Source organism: Eulemur rufifrons, chromosome 19, assembly GCF_041146395.1.
Source record: "Eulemur rufifrons isolate Redbay chromosome 19, OSU_ERuf_1, whole genome shotgun sequence".
Taxonomy (NCBI): domain Eukaryota; kingdom Metazoa; phylum Chordata; class Mammalia; order Primates; family Lemuridae; genus Eulemur; species Eulemur rufifrons.
The window spans coordinates 57,015,991-57,041,354 of record NC_091001.1 but is presented as its reverse complement, the minus strand read 5'-3'; the positions used below and the strand labels follow the sequence as shown (position 1 = coordinate 57,041,354).

The 25,364-nt window shown below is 45.2% G+C and overlaps 1 protein-coding gene across 3 annotated transcripts; it reads left to right on the top strand.

Moving 5' to 3' along the window:
* Positions 1-662: 662 nt before the first annotated feature.
* On the top strand, positions 663-23,929 carry SEMA4F (ssemaphorin 4F). Of its 3 annotated transcripts, XM_069494692.1 has the most exons (14): positions 663-807; positions 3,544-3,695; positions 4,562-4,621; positions 4,854-4,952; positions 9,660-9,753; positions 18,198-18,317; positions 18,419-18,570; positions 19,189-19,367; positions 19,576-19,723; positions 19,857-20,079; positions 20,222-20,331; positions 20,445-20,605; positions 23,005-23,063; positions 23,319-23,929. In XM_069494692.1, the coding sequence occupies exons 1-14, from the start codon at positions 663-665 to the stop codon at positions 23,927-23,929; spliced, it is 2,313 nt and encodes a 770-aa protein (XP_069350793.1). The 3 variants fall into 3 exon arrangements, with proteins under 3 accessions (XP_069350793.1, XP_069350794.1, XP_069350795.1); XM_069494693.1 differs by lacking the exon at positions 4,854-4,952; XM_069494694.1 differs by lacking the exons at positions 4,854-4,952; positions 9,660-9,753; positions 18,198-18,317; positions 18,419-18,570.
* The last annotated feature ends 1,435 nt before the right edge of the window (positions 23,930-25,364 follow it).

Sequence of the window (25,364 nt, the reverse complement as noted above, 5' to 3'; positions counted from 1 at the left end):
CTAAGGCAAAATCTATCCCTTCCCACACTTATTGCACGTTTTTATAGCAAACATGCATCACTTTGTATAGCAATTATCTATTTGCAGTTATTTGTTTACATTTGGGATCTCCATTACATTGGGACCTCCCTGAAGGCAAGGACCGTGATATTCAGTATTTTTTGTATCATCGTCTCTGCGTGTGTGTGTCTGTGTGTGTGTGTTTGCCCGGCACATAGGGAGCCTTCATTAAATGTTTGCAAAATAATTTTGAGGAAGTTGGTGCGTGTGCCCATTTCCCCATATATTTACCCTTTTAGTACAGATGTGGGCATTTGAGTTTTGGGAGCAGCTGGAGCAAACTCGCCACTCCAGATCCTGGTGAGACACCTTCCCCCACTTCCGAGGTAGAACTCCCACCTACACCTGGGTCTAGCTCCGCCTCAGCCTGGGTTAGGCGTCTCTCCCCTCAGCCCCGCCTCCACTCAGTCCCGATTGGCTGTAGGAAGAAAGAGGCGCGGCCATTGGTTCCTTCGCGATGGGGCGGAGCCAGGTTGTGTTTCTTCCCTCAGCTGTAGGCTGAGCCGGGTACAGCGGCCCCGAGTGGGGCGGAGGCTGGCGGCGCTGTGGCCCTGAGCTGAGGCTGCAGGGCGCGCCGCACCCGCTGCCAGGAGGAACTAAAGATGCTGGCCTTTGCCGCGCGGCCCCGCCCGGGTCCCGGGCCGCCTTCGGCCTCGCCCTTCCCGCTGCTGCTGCTAGCGATGCTGAACGGCGCGGTGTTCGGCCGCGTCCCCCGCTCGGTGCCCAGGACTTCGCTTCCCATCTCCGGTAAGGAGCGGGCGCCCACACCCACTGCCCCCCCCCCGCCCCAACCCGGCGACTGGACCTGGGGCCCCTCAGCGTAGCGCTTGGCGTTCCGCGCCGCCCACGCCCGGCTGGGATCCGGGCGAGACCCCCACGCTGTGCTGCCTCGCCGCATCCCCTGCGCGGGCCTCGCACCTCCGCTCCCGCGACACGCCCAGGCTGCTCCAGCGGGCCCTTATTCCCAGAACTGTAAGAGAGTCGAGTCCCTTGGCGTGCAGACTCGGACACTGAGGCCCCGAGAGGGAACGAGGGTTGCCCGAGGTCGTCCATTTCGAAGTTCCCTCTTCGTTTATCCCTCCTATTTCCCCAAACATACACCTGTGTCCATCTTTCCAGTTTGAAGCCCATTCTGCTCTCACAACCATTGGTCTTACCTTCTACTCCAGCCACGTATCCTGGTCCCCAGCTCAGCATTTCCATCTTCTCAAACTCATTTCTCTATTATCTATCCCCCACCCCGCCTTCCAGCATCCAAGCCTCTCACCCTGCTCACAGACCTAATCTTCCCACCAGAAACCTGACACCAGTTTCTATCCTTCCATTATCATATCCACCTTAACTCTCCTAACTTCCTCAATGTTCCCTGCTTCCTCTGCCCATTCCTTACGTTGAATGTTGGTAAGCCATTCAATGAATTGATTTAAAGTTATGCTTAAATGATTTTTAAAGTCTTCAGAAGGACAAAAGGAGGCTTCAAAGGGACATGATCCCTTGAAGAGATGTAGAAGAAGCTAGGGGATGCCACAAGGTTAAAAGTGATCATTAAAGTGATTCACATTTTACAGACTGCTGAGGTGGACATGAGCATGGCCAGGGATCTTGTTTTCTTCTCAGTGTGCATTGAGTGTTGGCACCTTGGGCTGACAGAACCAGTGAAGCCAAGAGTAGAACCTGTTGGCAAAAACTCACAACTGGATAATAGTAATTTAAACTCAGACCAGTGACATATAGGGATGCCATGAATCCAGGAAGCAAACTTGTGGTCAGTGCCTGGGGTTTTGGTTTGTGCCAGAGCAGTAGCCACAAAGTGAGTTGAGGTTTCCAGGCTGAGTTGATGTTCAGGCATCCAGAGAGGTCTAGATGGCAAACAAGGTGAAGCCAGAGTTGGGGATATGAAGGGAGGTTGGATGATCCAGGGCTTATACTAAGCTTGAGAGGGCAGGCAAGATATAGCACAGAGATGAGGATGGGGTGGGTGGGGCTCACATCCCCACATCTAGGAATGAATGGGCTGGCGGCCATTCTACCATTTTGAAGGTACCTGAGCAGATGAAGCAGGTAGAGCAGAGCTGTATAGGTACAGGAATAGGGTCCCCAGAGCCTGAAGTTGAGCTAAGAAGGTAAATTCATGCTAACTTATTTGTTATGATTTTTAAATAGATAAGAGTTTTGAATGCTGACATGAAGTTCAATAGATTTGGCCCAAACAGAATACATGCCTAAGGAAGGAGGAAAGGAACTATTTGTGAAAAAGGTAGCGTGCACCAGGTGTCTTCCACATGTTATCTCAATTCTCCCAATAACCCTGGATGGTGGTGTTTACAGATGAGGAAAGTAATACTCAAAGAGGGCAAATAACATACTCAAGATCATACAACTGGTAAGTTGAAGTGCCACATTTAAACTCGGGCTGGGCCATTTCCAGAACACACACCAACCACTACACTATCTACCTCTTGGGTGGAATGGGGCAGGGGGAAGTCAAAGGGTGGTGGAAGACAGAGGAAATAGATTTCTTTTTTGTTTGTTTGTTTAATTTGAGATGGGGGTCTCACTATGTTGCCCAGGCTGGTTTCAAACTCCTGGCCTCAAGCAATCCTCCCACCCTGGCCTCCCAAAATGCTAGGATTGCCGGAGTGAGCCACCGTGCCCAGCCTAGGAGATAGACTTCTAATGTGTTGGTGAAAAGAGTGAGACATTCCCCTTAGAAGTAAAATGAAGTTGCTATTTAAGTTGTGATTTTTTTTTTTAAAAGAAATTTAGGAGAGGAAAGTACTTGTACTGTCTATAGGTGTTTTCAAATTATATATTACATTGCTAGCAATAGAAATTACAGACTTAATATTTATGCTGTTATATATATATATATATATATATATTTTTTTTTTTTTGAGACAGAGTCTCACTTTGTTGTCCAGGCTAGAGTGAGTACCGTGGCATCAGCCTAGCTCACAGCAACCTCAAACTCCTGGGCTCAAGTGATCCTCCTGCCTCAGCCTCCCGAGTAGCTGGGACTACAGGCATGCGCCACCATGCCTGGCTAATATTTTCTATATATTTTTAGTTGTCCTGCTAATTTCTTCTATTTTTAGTAGAGATGGGGTCTCGCTCTTGCTCAGGCTGGTCTCGAACTCCTGACCTCAAGCAATCCTCCCTCCTCGGCCTCCCAGAGTGCTAGGATTACAGGCGTGAGCCACCACTCCTGGCCTATGCTGTTATTTTAATAAAGTGTTCTATTTTTATAGAAAAAGAATACTTGACTGGATTGTGTGTTAAATATTCTGGTCTCATAAGTTATATATCTCTGGGGAAGTATAGATGGTTGACCTGACAAGATTCTGTTTTTTCCCCTGATGGCTGCTAAATAAATGGTACTTGGAAGAAAACAAAAATTGGCCCCTTTAGTTTTGTCCTGTGGACTCAACACTTTTGAAGTGATGGCTGATACCACTCTCTCCCCTACCCCTCTCTTCCTGCCAGAGGCTGACTCCTATCTCACCCGGTTTGCTGTCCCTCAGACATACAATTACTCTGTTCTCCTTGTGGATCCTGCTTCCCACACACTTTATGTTGGCGCCCGGGACACCATCTTCGCTTTATCCCTGCCCTTCTCAGGGGAGAGACCCCGCAAGGTGAGAGATGAGAGTAGGAGAACCCCAGACCCCACAGCACGTGATCAGATCTATGGTTTTTATGGGCAGGGGGAGGGTTATAATAACTAAAGATGTAACCGTGGGGGTGGTATGAAGGAGTGAGTTGGGGTAAATGGACAGGAGGAGATGGCCCACTTCATTGTCTCAGCTGAGGGTGTTTGAGGGTCATGGTGATGGGGGGAGGCTATGAGGGATGTTCATGATGATAGGGAAGAGGCCATAGTGACCTGGTTTCAGTGGGCAGTGGGATCATTAGAATTACAATGTTCTAGGGGAATAGTTTTTAAACATTTTTGACTACCCATTGGTAAGAACTGTGCAGATTGAGTATCCCTAATCTGAAAATCTGAAATGCTTCAAAATCTGAAAGTTTTTGAGCATCAAAATGATGCTCAAAAAAGTGCTCATTGGAGCATTTCAGATTTTAGATTTTTGAATTAGAGATGCTCAACCCATATGTATTCTGCAAATATTCCGAAGTCCAAAAAATCTGAAATCTGAAACACTTCTGGTGCCAAGCATTTCGGATTAGGGACACTCAATCTGTACTATGTATTGTGGCCCTGTATACAATTGTGTACTGAAAGAAACCTTTCTTGAGCAATATCCACTCTCTAACTATGATACATTTTGGTATATTTCATTAAAAATAATGGTCTGATTTCACAATCAATTGTGATTTCATTACTCATTAATGGGTGGGGATCTCCAGTTTGAAAAACAGTGCTCTAGGCGGGCCTCTAAAGTTGCCAAATTGGTGGAGGTTGTGGAACTGTCTCATCTTCCCCGACACTGAGGGAGTTTGGGGGAGAATCTGGGTGAAATGGCCACTCCTCCTTTCTCAGATCGACTGGATGGTTCCTGAGGCTCACAGACAGAACTGTAGGAAGAAAGGCAAGAAAGAGGTAGGTGTCAAACTGGGCCCTCTTTTGAGTGTCAGTTGAGACCTCGGCCCACTCCTGACTCTGTGTCAGTTTCCTATCGTATTCCCATCCTAATGGGCCCAGGCAGGGACTCTAACACCATGCTGTCACCCATCATCTCTGATGTCAGAGTTGCACCTAACTGTCCTGACACTACCTCATCCTTCCTCATACCTGCTACTACTGATTCTCTCTAACCATCTCTGATCCCCAGGATGAATGTCACAATTTCGTCCAGATTCTCGTCATTGCCAATGCTTCTCACCTCCTCACCTGTGGCACCTTCGCTTTTGATCCGAAGTGCGGGGTTATTGTGAGTGACGGGGGGTGGAAGGAGAGGAAAAGGGAGCCTGCACTAGTGTGAATTACTTGGGGGTGGTGGTGGGAGGATGCGTAGGGTTTTCTGTGAGTGACTATGAGGATGGGACATGGTTAAGGCAACTGTTGTGCATGATAGGCGTTGGGAGTAGAGGATGTCCTCATTAGGGTGGAGCCTTTGTCTGCCGCTGAGGGAGGGAGAGGGAGGTTGTCTGTAGAGGGTGAGGTATACAAAGTATAAAGAGAAACAGTTAAGGAAGTTAGGGATGTTGATTGGACAGGGGAGAGGACAAACCCAGGAGAGACTTCAGAAATCAGTAACTTTTGTTTCCCTTGCCCTGTGTATGCTTTGTCCAGGCAGCCTGGATCCATTATTTAATCAATGCAGTTCACGGCTGTTTCTTCCTCCCATAGCATGTGACTGTCTCTCACCACCTTCCCCCATCTCCGCTGCTGGTCTCACTCTGTGTGGGCTGTGACTCTGTTCTCATGGCTTCTTATGTCACTCCCACTAATGTAATGCTTGCTTTTCCCATACTCTGGATCTTGCCTTCAGTGTGAGTACTCTGTCAATCACATTTTCTTCTAGATCCTGTTCATTGCTGCTGAAGGCCTGGGCATCACTGCCCTCAAACCCAGGCAGGTTTGGGACATGTATACCCCTAATCACATGTAGGCTGGTCAGAGACACATGAGTCTCTGGGACTGGTGACTATTTTAGAACTCTTAGCTTTTTCCATTAGTTATATAGTAGTTAGCACTGGTCCTCTAGCAGCACACATTTGCCCTGGGGTGAGTCAAAAGTCTCACATGTCTCACAAGTGGCTTTTTCTTCTGCTCTGTGGAGCAATAGGAAGGAGTACAGTGACTCCCTTTCTTGACTCTGATCCTTAACTGTAGATCTTGACTCAGAATCCTTGCTACCTGGATCTAGTCAATGTGTATCTACAAACCCCTCTTTGTTACAGACCATTCTCATATCTCTGGCTTAGGATGTGACAATTGTGTGCATGATTGATCCAGTCAGTCCCTCTGGGCTCTTGGGGTTAGTTAGACTATTGTTGAGTCCTTTCCATAATGTGGATGATAGGCTTCCTACCAATGTCTGACTAGCTCCCTCGTCCTGGGAAGGTCTCCACATTCAGGATGGTGTGGAAAATCTCTGTATCCCATCAGGTAATGTTTAGAGCCTAGTTTCCCTATAGTTCTTACAAAGCTCGCAAGGTAGTGGTGGTACTGCTATTGCCATTCTTTTCCTTTTCCAGTCTACACAGGCTCAGGGTGTATTCCATGAGTATGAATATCAGAGCCTTGGCTTATAAACAGTGTGATCATTCCAAGTTAGTCTCCTAGGGCTTTCCTTTCTTCCTTGTCTCTCAGAGGTGGGACCCTAATGGTTGTTAGATAAGGTAGCTAGACAGAAAGTATTCTAGACATACTTGTCAGGACTGACTTTGACGCCTATCTATTCTTCAACATCAGCAATGAAGAGTGAAGTCAGGGGTCTGTGACCTGCACTCCTACCAGTTCAGCTCTTTCTCTGAACCCTCCTATCTAACAGGCTTATGAAATAAGGGATCCTTCTTTGGTCAAGGCTTGTTTGTAGGAGAATATGGGACATAGCTCCAAAGAGGTCAGCTCTGTTAACCCTTCAAGCTACACCCTGAGTCTGCTCTGTAAACTTTTGGATGGTTCTCTTCTGCCTTTACGTGTCTTATTCTTCTTCCCAGCACCCCAAGTCCACTTGATCAAATTCTTCTTTATCCTTGCTGAGCCTCTCATGTCCTAAACTGTTGACTTTGAGACTGTGTATAAACCACTATCTGAGAGCTTTGGTCCAGACACAGCAGCTTGTTCAGAGTTGATGTGGAGAAAGTTCTTACAGAACAGGAAGTTCAAGCACTGGATCTATGAGCTCCAACCGTGTGGAGTGCTGTCTGTCCTTCAGTGATAGCTCATCAGACACTGGAAGAAAGTATTTTAATTTGTTTTGTTGAACAAACTCCAGGAGTTAACAGAGAAAAATGTTAGACTTCTAACAAAAACAACAACAACAAGAACAATGACAACCATTCAATTGAGTATCTACTCTGATGTAGGCTTGGCATTAGGTACTTTACATTTATGATTGAGTTTAATTCTCATCACCATCATGACATTTAGGTATTATTTATTTCCATTTTGTAAGTGAGGGAGCCGAAGTTCAGAGAAATTAGGTGCTATGTTTAAGATGACATAGGTAGCAGAGGCAGAGCCACAACTTACACCTGGGCCTGTCTGGCTCTGCTCCACTATCCTGTCCCCCTAGTCCTGCATGCAGCCCAGGAGACCTTATCTGGCTTCAGTTTCTTGTGGCATTTGATGTGTTTTATGTAACAGATACCATTTTTCTTTTCTTTTTTTCTTAAGCATCTGGGAGAGGTCCTTTACATGCCTTGTACCCTTCTTGGTCAAGGCCAAAGGACCTGTTCCAACCCCACAGCTCAATGAAGCCTTTCTATCCAGCCCTGGCTTTCAGCAGCAGTGACTTTCCTTCACCCCAGCTGATTTTGAGAGATTCTGCTGACTGACACCATGGTGATACAATGAAGAATGTCAACATTCATATAGAGAATGTAGTGGAGTGGTCTTGTCTCTTTCAGACTCCAGTTAAATGTCATTTTGACTGTACAGTAATCATAACCTATCTAGTTAATACGAAGCTTACTTTTTCAAAGGCAAGCAAGCTGGAAGACATGATGGTGCTATTGGGGTAAACTGGAAGAGGACTAGTTTTGACATGCTGAGTTTTAGGGGCAGACAGGCAATCTCTGAGGAAGTCCAGCAATCAAATGACCAGAGTTTGGAAAAGATCAGATTCAGAGAGTTTGGGGAATGATTTACATAGAATGTCTGGCTGGAGATGTAAGAATGAATGAAATCTTTGAAGGATATGTGGAAAGGACCAAGGATAGATCTTTAGGATACACATGTAGGACCTAGAAAGAAGAAGGAAATAGAGAAATAGCAGATAGGAGGAGGGACTCCAGTAGGGTAGAGTTTCAAGAGAGTCAAGGAATAGACTATTTCAAGGAAAGGAGTGAGTCAAAAGTATCAAATGGTGCATAAAGATTAGAGAGAATGAGAACTGGGACAAAGCTCATCCTTTTAGTCTTTGGTGAAATGTAAGGCAGTAGTTTTAGGCATAGAAAACATAATTTATTTTCCAGGAATTAACAGGTGATCTGTTATAGAAAAAAAAGATAATTTTGAGAAGTAGTAGAAAATAAGTAGGTTGGGCTAAAGAGCTTGTACTCCAGGCAATGGTGGGCCATTTTATCACTCTCTTGCTCAGAAATGTATTAGTACATTTTTGACCCTTTGCAAGACTGATCTGGGGTGGATGGTAGAATAACTTGGGGGTGGGGCTAGATAATGTGGAGAAAAGGAAGTTACTGCCATAGTTTAGGTATAGCAGGAAGGGAAGCACAGTAGGTATTAACTGCGTCTTTGGAGCACCTGTACATCTTGGTACTCTCTCACCAAACTGCCATCTTTCTCCTCAGGCGAGGATACTCCCACTGCCACACAAGTGAAATGCTATGCCTCTGTGAGGTCTTCTATTCCAGTAGACTCTTTTGACCTAGCATCTCCTCTGGGGGACCTCAGGTCAAATGCAATTTTAACAGGCCTTCTTCAAGACTCTCTCAGTAAAATAAAACCTGTTTGCCATGTAGAGCAATCAGAATGGGCCAGTAGTATACTTATGTTCAGGGATATATATCTATGTTTCTACTCCAACTACCATGAAAGTAATTAGGCTCCAGCAACACCGTATGTCCACCCCAGTTTGTGAACTAGAGATATCATGCCTGGCATTTGCATACCATAACTTTGATTCCCAGCCAGTCATGGTTAACTTTCCTCTCAGTCCTAGGTTGAAATCATCCTTGATTTCCATTTTTAGATGTTATCTTGAAGCCTCTCTTAGTGCTGGCTGCTAGACTAAGGTAACTTCTTGCTGGCCCTGGTGGAGCTTTTACACCTCTCATTCCTCACCCAGGTCATTCCATCTGGAGTTCCTGGATGAGGAAGGTACTTACCTACCTACCAGACCCCCAAATTCTGACCTGAGCTTCAGGTCATTCTTCATTGACTTTGCAGATTCTCTCCCCTGGCTTGGATGTAAGGCTCTGGCTCTGTCTTTCATTCCTGGGGTGGGAGTAGGGAGAGGATGGCCCTTTGCTGTCTAGGCCCCCCGGGCTTCAGATGGTCCTCTATCAGCCTGCACTTTTCTTTACCCTTCCTAAGGGCTCCAGCCCTCAGGAGGCCTGCTTTCTTCCCTGGTCCTCCTTGTCCTGTGGCACATTCTCCAGTGAGGTGCAAATCTTACCATTCAGGAGTGTTTCAGAGGAAAGACCTACCTTTAGCCTCTTGGTGTCTTCTAGGGCTATCTTGGGTGTTCCTTCCTCAGGGCATGTGGGTGTTGGGTACAAGGAGAATTAAGGAAAGAGGAATAAACTGATAAAAAAGGGATAGCAGAGATGGGAAATGCAGGAATGGGTGGGGGTATCAGGAATAGCTGACTGGGAAGATGGGATTGGTAGTGGGGGGATGGAAGATGAATGGGAATTGGCGTTTTCCTTCATCTGACCATCTGTGTAATTCTCACCATCAACCTTCCTGATGACTCCTAAACCAATTGCCCCCTTCTGGTCTGTAGGATGTGTCCAGTTTCCAGCAGGTTGAAAGACTTGAGAGTGGCCGGGGGAAATGTCCTTTTGAGCCAGCTCAGCGGTCAGCAGCTGTAATGGCTGGTGAGTGGGGAGAGACAAGAACCTGTGACTTCTTGCTCTAATTGCCTCCTTCGCCACCCCTGATGTTGGAATTTCCGTGTCCTTTCTTTCCTCAGAATGTTTGTTACTCCCATGTCTCTTTTTAGCCTCTTCTGTTCTTCCCTGAGTGCCTGTGACCACTTGCTTTTCCCCACAGGATGTTATTTTCTCAGTGCTCTCTATAGATGAGTCCTCTGCACCTCTAGTGTGAGTGTTTTCTTTGTTAACCTCATTTTCTTTTCTCATAGTGTTTATTTTTTCTGTTTATAAGAGGAATCTAGTACAATGCATATTGTAATACATTTGGAAAAAGTATAAAGAACATAAAAAATCTTCTAGAATGGCACTGACCAAAAGAACTTCATGTGATGATGGAAAAGTTCTAGAGTTGCACTGTTGAATATGGTAGCCATTAGCTACTTTGGCTATTGAGCTCTTGAAATGTGACTAGTGCAACTGAAGGAAGGAATTTTAAATTTTACTTAATTTAATGTAAATAGCCCCATGTGTCTAATGTCTCCTATATTAATGTAGTTCTAGACTATCTCTACTTAGAAAAATCACTGCTAATATTTTAGGATATTTCCTTCTAGGCTTTTAAATGTGTGTGTGCACACCCATATACATTCATGCACATATATTTTGCTGGCTCATCCTATGTTGCTCAGGGGAATCAGCAATGACTATTAAGTAAATTACTGCTGTTGCTTCCATTGAAGATGCTATCTACATTTGCTCAAGTGTGGAATGGTTCTATCACAGAAGATGCCTAAACCCCTACCGGAGAATGATTGTCTCATTCTTTGACATGCACACAGTGAACTGTTTTTGTGCTGCATTGCCTGTATTTTAGGTCAGACCACCCCACATACACCTTCCAAATTCAGTGAAAAAAGCCAGCTATTTTCTCATGATAGTGTAAAACAAATAGGTTAATAGAAATTTTATGAGTATGTGTGTCTTATAAAACTTTTAAATGTCATGCTGGATGGATACAATTTTGAATTTTGTCATGTAACTTTATATCATAGGCATTTCTACATAATTTAAAAATTATTTGTAAGAATTTTTAATGATATCATGTTACTCATTCTATGAGTATGCCATAAATTAATTAAACCATTCTAAATCATTTATATAAAGTTATTTAGTTTACTTCAAAGTTTTTACTATTATCTGTATTGGTATAATGGACATTTTTGTGCATAAATTTTTGTCCTCATTTTGGGTTGTCCCTTTAAGATTCCGGGAAGTGTATTACTACATCAAAAAGTGTGAACATTTAATGACTCATTATCTGTTGCTAATTGAAACTAATTGAGCTTTTAGAAAGGGCATATTCATTTATCCCCGAAACCAGCAGTGAATGAGAGTGGTTTTTTCCCTCATATAAATTTCACCAGAATGTATTATTGTCGTTTTTAAAAAGTTCTTCCTATTTTGAGGTTAAAAATGGTACTTTGTTTTAATTTGTATTTCTTTGAATATTAATGAAATTGGACATTTCTCCTGGTTCTTTTTTTTTTTTTTTTTTTAAGACAGAGTCTCACTCTTGTCACCCTGGGTAGAGTGCAGTGGTGTCATCATAGCTCACTGCAACTTCAGACTCCTGGGCCTAAGTGATCCTCCTGCCTCAGCATTCCGAGTAGCTGGGACTGCAGGCATGTGCTACCACGTCTGGACAATTTTTCTATTTTTAGTAGAGATGGGGTCTTGCTCTTGCTCAGGGTGGTCTCAAACTCTTGACCTCAAGTGAACCTCCCACCATAGCCTCCCAGAGTGCTAGGATTACAGGCGTGAGCCACCGTGTCTGGCCCCGTAAATGTCTCTCGAGTCTACACAATTGTTTATCAACAGAAATGACTTCTCAATTGCAACAATCTAAGATGATCAGTTAAGGTACTTTTTTTGTATCAAGCAGTAATTTTTAAGCTTGTGTGACCTTCTGTGAGTTATTTCTCTTTGTTTAGTCAGCTAGTGAAATTCCATAAATAAGATCATTGTATGACAAAGTGGAAAGAATGTTTTCAAAAAGGTTTTAAGTCTTTTTTTTTTCAGATAATAAAATTCAGGGTTGCCTCTTAGCTGATAATTGGTGGAGATGATCAGAACTCATTTACTAACGGTTTAGAATGGTTAGCTTCAGTTAACATAGATCCTCTATGTCTCTAGCTGTCTCAGATCCAAATCACAGCCAATCTCAGTATTATACATTTTCATCTGCAGTTTTTACTTTACAGAGATATAATTTAGAATTTTTCTATGTCTGACATAAGTGCCAGTATTCACATGGGGCTTTCAATATTGATCCATTATGCCCTGCTGCACTTTGTTTTGAAAATAGCAGTGTAGAAAATAGTGTCAACATTGTATAAGAACTAGAACCAAAATTCCCAGTATAGGATCTATAAAAATGTCCTTAAGAATAATAGAGGTATTTTGAAATTAAAAAAAAAGAGCTTTTAGTAATGAAAGTACTATTAGAATATAATAGGAGTATTTATTTAAATTATAAAAATTACAATGTGCATTGTAGAAAATTGAGAAAATATAGAAATGTATAAAGAAGAAAGTGAAAATTTTTTTTGCAATTCTAATCACTATTGTTTTGGAGTATTTTGAGTATTTTCTTCTGTGTCCATGTCTATGTGTGTAGTTATGATAAAGTAGAATTATGTATATTTCATTTAATATTGTATAATGAGCATTTTCTCATAATAGAAATTGTTTAATTATTCAAAACATTATTTTTAGTATTGCATACAATTCCATCATACAGATGTAGCACAATTTAATTAGTCCCATATAATTAATTATACATTCAAATTTTAAAATAAATGATTGCTTTTAAAAATAATGCTACAGCAGAAATCCTTTTACATAAGTTTTAATGTGAATCCTTTACATGAATCTAATTAATTGTATTAAATATATGAGTCAATCCAAAAAGTGGAACTGCTAGCTTGAAGGGTGTAAAGATTTGAAGGTTGTAACGATTTGGTGCTTGATGGATTTGGACAAATTGCCCTCTATTTATTCCCACCAGGATGATGTGAGGGCCTGTCTCATTGTACCCTCATCAGTCCCAAAGAATATAGTTAATAAACATACAGGGATTTCCTCCAAAGTCCAATTTGATATCTATTTTGATTGGCATTTCTATTAATGAGGTTGAACAGTTTTTCATGTGTTTATCGGTAGTTTATTGGTATTTCTTTTGGGGAAAGCCTCAGAAATATTGTTTTCAAATATGACATTTACATGTACTGCACCTTAGATAAAATTAACAAAATGATCTGTGTCTTTATTTGCACTATTCAAATTTGGAAAAATGTGACTATTTTGACAACCATATTCACATTAACCTAAGAACATCAGTGATTCCTTCTCAGTCTGCTTGGTAGGCTCTTCTGCTCATTCTTTAAATGTGGAGTTCCTTTGACTTCTACCCAAGAGCTGCTTCTTTTCTCACTCTATGTAGTTGTGATGTCAGCCAGCCTTGTGGCTGCATTCTGATGCCTCCCAAATCTGTATCTGCCTCCCAGGCATTATCTGGAGGTACAGAACACATCCAGCTGCCTTCCAGACGTCTCCACGTGGATGTCCCACAGGAATCTCAAAATCATGTCCCAAACTGAGCTCATCATCTTCACTCACCTTCCCCAAACCTGCTCCTCCGTCAGTGTTCCCTCTTCTGAGTGCATAGTGCTGTTACTCACCTAAGTACTCAAGCTAGAGATAGCAGTCAGTCGTTTTGGTCCTCCCTGTCACATCCTTTAGTAAATAGGACTTTTATCAAGAAGAGCAGAAGCTTTTGTGCTTTCTCTTTGGGAACCCATCTTGTGTTTTTATCATCTGCTTTCAGCCTCATTGCATCTTGTGATTAATGCATCTGCCAAGGAGCACTGTAAACGTTCCAGATGCACTGGGTGCTGCCAGCATTTTGGGACCAAACCTCCCTCTTAAATCTGTCTGTGTCTTCTCCAAAATTAACATTCATACATTGAAACAAGACAGTTATAGAAATTCTACATGGCCAACAGAGGGAAAGGTAAACACTGCATCTCCAACTATCTAATTATATCCCAATAATAGGATATTAAAACAAAAAAAGGTGTCCACTGGCTCAATACTTGAAGAAATGGAGGATATTAGAGTAGGAGCTATCTGTCCCGAAAAGCATTTGACCATAAGAAGAAAAGGGAGCAAAAGAGAAAAGCCAGGCCATATCTAAAATACTCCTTTTGAAATTAATTACAGATAATTCCTATTGTAAATCTCCTCTAAAAGTGAGCATTTTGATACTAGAATGGAAATTTGAAACCCCCAGTATAGTGAAATATTCACTGCCATGCCATATAGTCTAGCCTGTCAGTTTTGGGTTGCTAATACATTTGGGAGGCTTATGTTCACGGGCTTTCCAGCTAGGCTAGTAGGAATGGATGTATTTTCACACATAATTGTGATTTTTCTTTGGCTGTGCCTTTTCATCTTTTATGGCTTTCAATCTTTTTTTTTTTAAATTTCTAGCATGAAAATATCTTAATTTGGGGGGGGGTTATGAAAGTAAAAGATGCTGAGTATAAAAATATTCAGCGAATAATCTTTCCCATACCCACAGGTAGATATACATACTTTAGAAAATAAAAATAGGGTTGAATTACCTCTGGTATTTTTTTCTAACGAGCCTGTTAATGGAATTCAACACCATGGGCATCACTCTCTTTTGCACATCATCTTTTTTGCCAATGGCACGTGTGTGTTAAAGTTTACTGACTTGATCCATTCAGCGATAATTTGCCAAACAATTGCACATTCAGAAATATTTTGTTATGAACAGCACAACAGAATATTTGGAATTCAGAATGTTCTGGAAAATCTAGGACATGTGGTGGTCCTGTGGACTCCTATCCTCATGACTACCATGGTTGCTGTTCCTTCTCGTGTGTGTGTGTGTGTGTGTGTGTGTGTATATAACTGTGTTGCAAGCCCCTTGGTACTCTTGGAGCACCTGGAGCCCTGCTATTTCCTCCTAGAGTGTCTGATCCCTCCCGCTGCCCCTTATTGTCAGTGATCCTCTGCTCTTCCAATCTAAGTGACCTGTGCTCTCTTCGGCATTTCTGGGCTCTGGCATTGCTGGCTTCCCCATTGATCCCTTAGGAAATTTTGGGACCCTTTACCTCCATCCACCGCTGGGTCTTTGCATAGCTATCTGTGATCCTTTACTGTTTCCAGAGTGGTTATGATTGTTTTCCTCTGACCCTACACACCAAGTCATGCACCTGAAATATTCAGAACTGTCTCTTCTACCACATCTCCTCCATTCTCAGGGTATCCATGACACAGCTTCTGCCAGAGTTTTGGTTTTAGAGTGTTCTGTGTACCACATTGTCAGGGAAAATTTTCAGTCCATCTCTGGCTTCTGTATCAACTTTTTCAGCTCTTGGAAGTACAGAAGTTTGGCTTATTTGCTGCCATTTGCTGCCAATACTTGGTTTTTCTGTCCTGAAATTTTCTGGAAGGGAATGGGATGTCATTTTATAGCCCTCTGCTTCTTGTAGCGAATCAAGCATATGGCCCTTTAAAGTTTCATAAGGAGCTGTAACTAATGTGTATTGAATGCTGCCCATGTGCCAGGGCATAGGTAGGGCTCTGTATTTCTCTCATTCAACCCTCAGTGCTACTCTGAGTGGAAGGTGAAATTATCCCTATTCTACATTTGAGGAATCCGAGGCTTAGGAAAGTTACTTTTCCCAAGATCGTGCTACTAATAAGTAGTCAGGATCCAAAGCACTTGGATTCTTTTCACAATCATAAATGGTAGAATGGTCTCCCCTCCCCACCCCACAAAGTTTCCAACCCTCCACTGCAGCCCTCTGAGGGCTCTGGCTGTTTTGCTCTGCACAGGGTGTTGTTTGGTTTTTTTTCCTGCACTGGTTCTCTTTCCAGAGCACCTGTGACCCCAGCATGATTGCACTTCCCTCCAGGTGGCCCCATGCTCTAATATCTCCCACAGTGTGCATGGGTCCTATGGCTCTGCCTGAGTTTTGTGTGCCAGCTTCCCAGCATATCAGTCTGTCTTGCTTCTCCGGCCCCTCTGACTTGATCTTCTCAGTTGCCTTGGTAGCTCTCCCCTTAAATGGTGGTGTTCCCTGGTGCTTTCTTCTTGCTTTAGCTTTTTCCCTGTTGTGACTTAAATATGAGGTGTGATGACTCCCAAGTTGCCGACTCTGGCTGTGTTTCCCAGGCCCATCTCTTTCATTGCTTTCCAGTATTTCTGACCGATGCCCTGAAGGCACGTTAACCTTAATATGTCCAACAACTGAACTCGCTCCCACTCCAACTGCCCCCTTTATGGGCCTTCTATCATTTCCTGGCTTGGTTAATAGTATCACCATCTACTATCATCAATCTTACAAACAGAAACCTTGAGAGACATTAGTTTACTCCATTCTCTCACATGTTATATTTAATGGATTTGCAAATCCATTATTGGATTTGAATCTATTACTGGATTCTACCTCAAAAGTATCTCCCAAATCCAGCCGCTTTATTTCCTCTGCCCTTGCCTTAGTTCAGGCCTTCCACTCTTGCCTGGACTGTGTGAATGGCCTTTTAATTAGCATTATCTTCTTAAGAAACAAAACCGATTATGTCACTCTCCTCCTCCAAAAAAAAAAAAAAAAAAAAAAAAAAATCTCTGCAGTTTTACTCTTACCTGAAGGGTAAAGTCCACATCCCCTGGCATGGCAGAGCAGACTCGTCACAAATGGGTGCTCATCTGCCCACCTCTGCAGCATCGTCTCTGCACACTCGCCCTGCCCAGCAGCCCTCTCTGCCTCCACATGCCTGAGCAGGGCTCCCCTCTTCATGGCTGGCTTGTCTTCCTCACTGACATCCTACTTTTACTTGGCAAATTTCTCGCTCTTCAAGCCCAGCTCAGATGTTGTCTCTGAGTTGCTGCTCCTCTAGGTAGTTGTGGCTGGGTCCCCCACATCTATTAGTGCCGCCTCCTGGTATGTGATTCCACGCTTGTCTTCCTGACTCAGATGGGAGCTCTTGGGGCTGGCAATGTGGTTAGCACCTGGCAGGGTGCTTTGTACACAGCAGGTGGTGAAGGCATGCTGCCTTGTTATCTCCAGAGTGCCTGTGCTACTCAGCACTCCTCCAGGGTGTTCATGACCTTCTACCACCCCGATTCACTTTCTTCTTACTCGTGTCTGAGCCCTTGGCAGGGTTACTCACAGTGGCTGTAGTTTTCTTACATTCAGCCACATAGCTGTACCTCCCTTCCCTCCCAGAGTGTCTGTGATTTCTCTTCTCCAATCCCCACCATCCCTAGAGTGCCTCTGCCCTTCCATCCCATCAGGAGGGCCCATTCCTCAATCCTCCATTCCGATTCTTGGTTGTTTCCCTGGCTATCTGTGAAACCTCCATTCATCCCCTAGGCTGTTGTCTCTGAAAGTGAGGTCCTGAATCATCCGCATCAGAAAAACTTTTGTTGCTTGTTTGAAATGTAGGTTCCACCTGTAATCCTAGCACTCTGGGAGGCCAAGGCGGGTGTGCTGAAAATTTGAGCTCAGAAGTTTGAGACCAGCCTGAGCAAGAGCGAGACCTTATCTCTACAAAATAATAATAATAATAAAAATAAAAAAAATAGAAAGAAATTAGCTGGACAACTAAAAATGTATAGAAAAAATTAGCCGGGCATGGTGGCGCATGCCTGTAATCCCAGCTACTTGGGAGGCTGAGGCAGTAGGATTCCTTGAGCCCAGCAATTTGAGGTTGCCGTGAGCTAGGATGCCACGGCACTCTAGCCCAGACAATAGAGTGAGACTCTGTCTCAAAAAAAAAAAAAAAAAAAAAGGAATGGAATGCAGGTTCTCTACCGAAGGAGAATTACTGGGCCCAGGGCCCAGGGCTGAGAGCCCAGGAATCTGCATTTTAATCAATTCCACAAGGGAATCTTGTATACCCTAAAGTTGTGACTTGTTGCAGAGCAATGTGCACCCACTAATGTTCAGAAAGAACACTTGTTCCCTCAGACATTTACCAGAGTGGGAGAACTGAAGTAAGATTAGGACATGCTGCAGAGCAGTCCCCCTCCTGGAGAGTCACAGTACAGTAAGCATATTACAGGGTTACTGAAACAACAGAAAACCCCAAACAAATCTGATTTCCCTTCATATACATGAACGTTCCTGCAGTTTTTCCTTAACCCTGGTCTCCCTGACTGCCCTGGAGCAGTTTATTTCCATGTTTATTTACATGCTGTGGTACCTGTGATGTGCTCAGCAATGCCAGGCACTCATGGGTACTCAGTCCCTGAGAGTCACTGCCCTGCTTTACTCCCTGCTCTGCCTGTGACCTCTGTTGCTTCTCTCAGTGGGCCCTTGACAGCCCATCTCTTCTCTGTCGCCCTGCAGGGGGAGTCCTCTATGCTGCCACTGTGAAAAACTACCGGGGGACGGAGCCGATTATCTCCCGGGCTGTGGGTCGTGCTGAGGACTGGATTCGGACAGACGCCTTGCCTTCCTGGCTCAACGGTGGGGAGAGGGAGAGAGGGATCCTCTGGGGAACAGAGGGGGTGGAGGCTGGGTGGCCCCAGGCTGTGTCTGTGGGGATCTGAGGCCACTGGTCTCCCCAGCCCCAGCCTTTGTTGCAGCCGTGGCCTTGAGCCCAGCCGAGTGGGGGGACGAAGATGGAGACGATGAAATCTACTTCTTCTTTACGGAGACTTCCCGAGCATTTGACTCATACGAGCACATTAAGGTCCCGCGGGTGGCCCGTGTTTGTGCGGTGAGACACCCATCCTGGCTGTCTGTCTGTCGTCTCCTGTTCTGTCTGTCCTCCTGTCTTCTCTCTGGGTCTCTGTCTTTGCATCTTTCCTCTGTCTCCTTTTTTCTCTGCCTTGGCTTCTTTTCTGGGAGCTTGAGGAATGTGGGAGGAGGGCTCTGGCCTCTTTGACCCCCACAATTACCCTTGTGACACACTGTCCATAGGAGGTGGACTAGTGACAGTCCAGGCCTCAACTTCCTGCTCCACCACTTGCTGCTGCTGTGACTCTGGGCAGGTTCTTTAGCATCTTTGAAACTCATCTGTCAAACGAGGATGATAATGATGCCTATCTATAAGGGTTGTTTGAGGACTAAATGAAGTAACTTATGTAAAACACTTAGTACAGTACTTTAAAAGTGCACAGTTAACTCAGTCACTGCCATGGTTATTGTGAGCCCTGTGTAGCTCATTATGGCCACAGTTACTCTGTCTGTATCTCTGTCCCTGCATTTCTATGCATCTGTCTCCCCATCTGTCTGTGTCTGCCCTGAAGTCAGGGAGAACAGTTGTATCGGTCTCCACACTCTTTGCCCAGTGTTGGTCTTCTACAGAGAACCTTCCACGTACTTATCACCCCAGGGGGACCTTGGGGGCCGGAAGACCCTCCAGCAGAGGTGGACGACATTTTTGAAGGCTGACCTGCTGTGTCCAGGGCCTGAGCATGGCCGGGCCTCCAGTGTCCTGCAGGATGTGGCCGTGCTTCGACCTGAGCCTGGGGCAGGGACCCCCATCTTTTATGGCATCTTTTCCTCCCAGTGGTGAGGGTCTGGGTGTGGAGGAGAGTTACAGGTGGGAGATATGTGGGGCTGGTGCAGTGTCAGTACTGTCTACTCCAGAGGGGTGCACACTTCCTCCCTTGGCTGCATGGCTCCCTGTGCGTTTCTTGTGGGTCATTTCATTTTGCAAGCAATAAGTTGCTGCCCTAGCTCCCTCCAGATATCTGGCTCCAACCTGTTACTCTTCCAGGGAGGGTGCTGCCATCTCTGCTGTGTGTGCCTTCCGACCACAAGACATTCGGACAGCGCTGAATGGTTCCTTCAGAGAACTAAAACACGACTGCAATAGGGGACTGCCTGTCATGGACAATGATGTGCCCCAGCCCAGACCTGGAGAGGTGAGGGGACTAGGGAAGATCTTCATCCCAGGCCTGAATTAAAGAGCTGCCATTAGAGCAAGAGCTCCACTAAGCATCACTGACATTTCTTGTTCCCCGGGAAACTCTGTCACCAGCTCTGTATTTCCTCTAGTGCATCACCAAAAACATGAAGCTCCAGCAGTTCAGCTCCTCTCTGTCCTTGCCTGACCGTGTGCTCACCTTCATCCGGGACCACCCGCTCATGGACAGGCCAGTGTTTCCAGCTGATGGCCACCCCCTGCTGGTCACTACGGATACAGCCTATCTCAGAGTCGTGGCCCAGAGGGTGACAAGCCTCTCAGGGAAAGAGTATGATGTACTCTACCTGGGGACAGGTATATTTAATAGTCAAGCAGGTTGCCCACTCAATGCACACAAACTCTTATCACAGAGAGGGTCCCATAATACATACAAGTGTCAGAGTCCCAGGCACAGGGACAGTTATGTCATTGTTTTTGCCTCTTACCTGCCTCCCAGAGGATGGACACCTTCACCGAGCAGTGCAGATCGGAGCCCAGCTCAGTGTCCTTGAAGATATGGCCTTATTCCCAGAGCCACAGCCAGTGGAGAACATGAAATTGTACCATGTGAGTTGTAGATTTTGGGGAGTCTGGTGGGGAGACATCTGAGTCCAGAGCCAGTTTGTGACTCCGAGGTCTGGGAGATCCAGTGTATTCCCCTTCCCCACTTCTTTTTGTAGGGCTGGCTCCTGGTTGGCTCCCATACCGAGGTGACACAAGTGAACACAACCAACTGTGGCCGTCTCCAGAGCTGCTCAGAGTGCATCCTGGCCCAAGACCCTGTCTGTGCCTGGAGCTTCCGGCTAGATGAGTGTGTGGCCCATGCCGGGGAGCACAGAGGGTGAGTGTTGCTTCCTGGGTCTCTTGCCTGTTGTGTCAGGGCTCTGCCCCGTCTGTATGTCTGTCTGTTACTCATTTGTTAATGCTGCCCTATCTCTGTGTGTTTTCTTCTTCTTTTAGAGTCTGTATCACTTGTGTGTCCTTCTGTCAGTCTGTACTAACTCATCTGTCCGCCCATCTGGTGCTGCCTCATTAATGTCCTTGCCTTTCTGCTGGACCTGCCTTGACCATGTGACTGACTTCAGATCACCATCTCAAGTGGACACGTCTCAGTTTTCATCTTACAACAGCTCTCGGCAGTGTTTTCACAGCTGTCCACTCCCTCCTTTCTTGAAATACTCTTTCCTTCTTGTCTTCTGTGACTGCATTCTCCTGTCTCCCTTGCTGACTTCTTCCCCATCCAACTCTTTTTTTTTTTTTTTTTTGAGACAGAGTCTCACTTGTTGCCCAGGCTAGAGTGAGTGCCGTGGCATTAGCCTAGCTCACAGCAACCTCAAACTCCTGAGCTCAAGCAATCCCACTGCCTCAGCCTCCTGAGTAGCTGGGACTACAGGCATGCACCACCATGCTCAGCTAATTTTTTCTATATATATTTTTAGCTGTCCATATAATTTCTTTCTATTTTTAGTAGAGATGGGGTCTCGCTCTTGCTCAGGGTGGTCTCGAACTCCTGAGCTCAAACGATCACCCACCTCGGCCTCCCAGAATGCCCATCCAACTCTTGAATGTTGCTATTCCTCAGGGTCAGCCCTGGGCCTCTTCTCTTTACACTTCCACACGCTCTCAAGGTGATTTCATTCCCATTACTTTCAATACCATCTGAGTGCTGATAACCACCACAAATGTTTCTCTAGTTGAGCTATAGAACTTCCTATCCAGCTGCCAACTTGATACTCCCCTTGGATGCTTCACAAGCAGCTCAAACTTAGCAGGTCTAAGTAGGCTCTGCTATTTCCTCTTTCTCTCACATGCTCCTCCTGGTTTTCCTCATCTCAATAAAGGGCCCTCTCTGTTATCTAGTTCCTCAAGCCAGAAGTTGCCCACATTGTATTATAATTTGTATTTATTCTAGCTGCAAAACATTCTCAGTCTATCCTTTTCTTTCTACCCCTGTTGCTACCACTGTAGTGCAAGCCATCATTGCTTCTTAGCTGGACTAATCTAATAACGATTGGCCTTCTTTTGCTCATTTTGGTCTCCTAGCATCCATTTTCTATTCAGCAGGTGGCTTAAAAGCATATGTCACATTGAAGCAAATCCCTGACATCATATTCATCTTAAATATTTCAGTATGTATCTCCACCAGATATGGACTCTCTTAAGAAACATTTTATTGTAGGAAATTTCAACGGTATTCAAAAGTAGAGACAATAGGATAGTGTGTTTCCATGAATCTGTCTTTCAGATTCTGTGGGGTATGTGTATATGCCAGTGTCCTGGGTTGGTACTTCTATACATTCTACCTTCCATACTTCAATTCATACAAGGGAGAAAAGCACAGACTGTGAGGTTCCTATGGCTACTGCTGTACATGTGGTCTCCCATGTTCCCGCTCTCAGCTAGACTAGTCAACCTTGGTTTTACCCAGGAAACTTCCCTCTATTCATACCAGTCTTTGAGTTCATTTTAGGGACCTTAATTCATATTGAAGGAGTTCACACTCAAACAGAGTCTGTCTTTGATTGAGGCTTTTGTGTGTTCTGTCTTGTTGTCCCTCTGTCAGACACAGTCTACCCAAATCCTGGAAGTACCAGAATTGTGTTGTTTGTTTGAAACAGAACCATTTAAGGTGTGTGTGTGTGTATGTGTGTGTGTGTGTGTGTGTATATTTTATCACTGTGTGTATATTTTATACACACACACACATACACACATACACACACACACACACACACGCACACACTGTTGTTGAAGAGAGAGAGTTCTCTGTGAGACAAACAGCTTTTATGAAACAGAAAGTCTTCTCATTGACCCTTATGGAGTTTTGATTAACTTTTACCAAGAAGAAGTTTGTTCTTTCTCTTAAATAACAGAAAAAACCCCTATAGTTTATATATTCTTTTCCAGAGAAATCTTGTGGTTGTGGACAACCATGTACATTTCATAGACGGTTCTCTTGTTTCTTTTAAAGCACCCTCACCAAACATCTTTTCAACAGACCTAGTGCCAATTTAGCTATCCATGGTCTGCTAGAAATGTGTAGAATCTGACATGGCAAATGTCATGAGGAGTATAAGAGGTACTGGGGAAAAATTTGGTGATGAGAATGTTGACTAATCATTGCAGGTATTATTTCCCAGATGATGGGAGATTGTAACAAGCATGTGCATGTTCAGTGGTACTGCGGAGGGTAGAAGGGAACGTTGACACTGAATTTACTAAGTATTCCCTTCTTTATAGGCTGGTCCAAGATATAGAGTCTGCAGATGTCTCTTCATTGTGTCCCAAAGAGCCTGGAGGTCTGTATGATTTAGGGAAGTGTGGGTGAAGTGCATGGAAAGGGGCCAGAAAGTTGTCCATTTGGGTCCACTTTAAAATTTGGATCCTGGAAGATAGGGTAGCCAGTGACCCAGGGCCTTTCCCTCATTGGGAATCCCCTTTTTAGCTTTGTCCCCATGGCCCCTTCTCACATCTGATATCACCCTTCTTTTCTCTCCACCACACCCTCAGCCTGTAGCCTCACCGCCTTTTGTGCCTTTGCTGTCTCTCTTCAGAATACCCAGTAGTGTTTGAAGTTCCTGTGGCTACAGCTGCACATGTGATCTTGCCATGTTCCCCCAGCTCAGCATGGGCATCCTGCGTGTGGCACCAACCCAGTGGAGTGACTGCACTCACGCCCCGGCGGGATGGGCTAGAGGTGGTGGTGACCCCAGAGGCCATGGGTACTTATGCCTGTGAATGTCGGGAGGGTGGAGCCGCTCACGTGGTAGCAGCTTACAGCTTGGTATGGGGCAGCCAGCGGGGGTCCCCAAGCCGGGCCCACACAGTGGGGGCTGGACTGGCCGGCTTTGTCCTGGGGGTTCTTGCAGTATCCCTGACTATCCTCCTGATTGGTCGGCGTCAGCAGCGACGGCGACAGAGGGAACTTCTGGCTAGAGACAAGGTGGGCTTGGACCTGGGGGCCCCACAATCTGGGACCACAAGCTACAGCCAAGATCCTCCGTCCCCTTCTCCTGAAGATGAACGGCTTCCCCTGGCCCTGGCCAAAAGGGGTAGTGGTTTTGGTGGCTTCCCTCCACCTTTCCTGCTTGATCCTTGCCCAAGCCCAGCCCACATTCGGCTAACTGGGGCTCCTTTAGCTACATGTGATGAAACATCCATCTAGATCCAGGCAAATGACCACCAGTGTATAAGTGATCACTGGAACGGAGTGACCACTGAGATGCCAGGGGTCACAGGGCCTGGAAGACCATCATAGCCTCTTAGTTCTCTTTGAGTTTGATCACTTGGATTCCAGTGTCTGTCCTCTCTGGGCCTGAGTGGGCTTGGGGCCAGGCCTTTGCCTGATTCCTGATTCCCATGAGAGATCAGAATTTCTCTCTGCAAGAAATTGGGACTCCCTCCCACCTCCTAACCCTTGGTGACCGTTCAGCCCTGGGCCCCTATCTTGGTTCCATTAGTTTTAAGGATGGGGCAGAGGACACAGCCATGATTTTGCTTTTTTGTTGGGTTCTGGCCAGAAGGAAGAGCCATAGAGGTGGTTGGGGACTAATGTGCACTGAGTCCTCGTGGTGGTTTTGCTGATTCTCCAGTTTATCTGATTCTCTGTGGGGAGTGCATGATCCCCACATTGCAGCATAGAATCTCTGCTCTGAGATCTCCCCCATCCCACTTTTTCTTCTTCTGTGAAAGAGTGTGTGTAAAAACCTGGGTATTCATAGGAGACCTGGCCATAGTGCATGAGTGACTGGGCTGATGCTTTGGGGTCCTTACAGGGGGTAGGAAGAGGGAAGGTTGGATGGGGGTAATGCCAGAAGATCTTCAGACCCTGTAGCCAGTAAGGGAATGGCCTTCCTTCCTAAAAGGAAACAAAACACTGCCCCTCTCCCCATTATCCCACAATCCTTCTCCAAATTTGAGTAGAGAAAAGCTCCCAAAGTGACCTTCTGGGTGGGAAGGGCAGCAGTACATGTGACCTCATCCTTCTCTTTGTTTTTGCTCTCTGGCTGCCACCACTGCCATGCTGCAGCTGCTTTCTCTGGCTGGAGTGTGGGCTGAACCCCCTCTCCTTGGCTCCCATTAACAATTAACTTCATGACATTCTAAATATTAGGGGATAACAAAAGGGGAACACTCATAGGAAATACAAGCAGCATAAAGATGAGTTTGCCTCAGTGACTTTACTCAGGGTGACACCCTTGCCCTAAAGCAGGAGTCCCCCACCTGGGATCCATGGACTCCCTGAAATTTTATGCAAAATGTCTATACATGTGTGTCTGTATTTTTTGGGGGGAAAGTTTTATGGTTTTCATCAGATTCTCAAGGCCTTAACAAAGTTAAAGAACCACTGCCCTGAGGTCACCTCACTGTGGCCAAGCTGAGATGGTGTCACTCTGTGGCAGTTCTTGCTGGTCTCACCCTGCCTGGAACAGAGTTTGAACATTGGAACAGGATGACTACTGAGATGCGAGGGGTTGCTGGGACTGGAAGACCATCATGGCTTCTCAGTCCTTTTTGAGTCTGACTGGCTGTGGCCTGTCCCTGGACTTGTAGCTGCTGGAGGCCTTCTTGTTTCCCCAGTCCCTGGAGGCTGGGCTCTA

Excerpts from the sequence above, each read along its gene's own strand:
- SEMA4F (XM_069494692.1), top strand. The coding sequence starts at position 663 with ATGCTGGCCTTTGCCGCGCGGCCCCGCCCGGGTCCCGGGCCGCCTTCG. Across the intron at positions 18,318-18,418 it reads CTTGCCTTCCTGGCTCAACG|CCCCAGCCTTTGTTGCAGCC; the intron begins GTGGGGAGAGGG and ends TGGTCTCCCCAG. Across the intron at positions 20,080-20,221 it reads TGTACTCTACCTGGGGACAG|AGGATGGACACCTTCACCGA; the intron begins GTATATTTAATA and ends CCTGCCTCCCAG.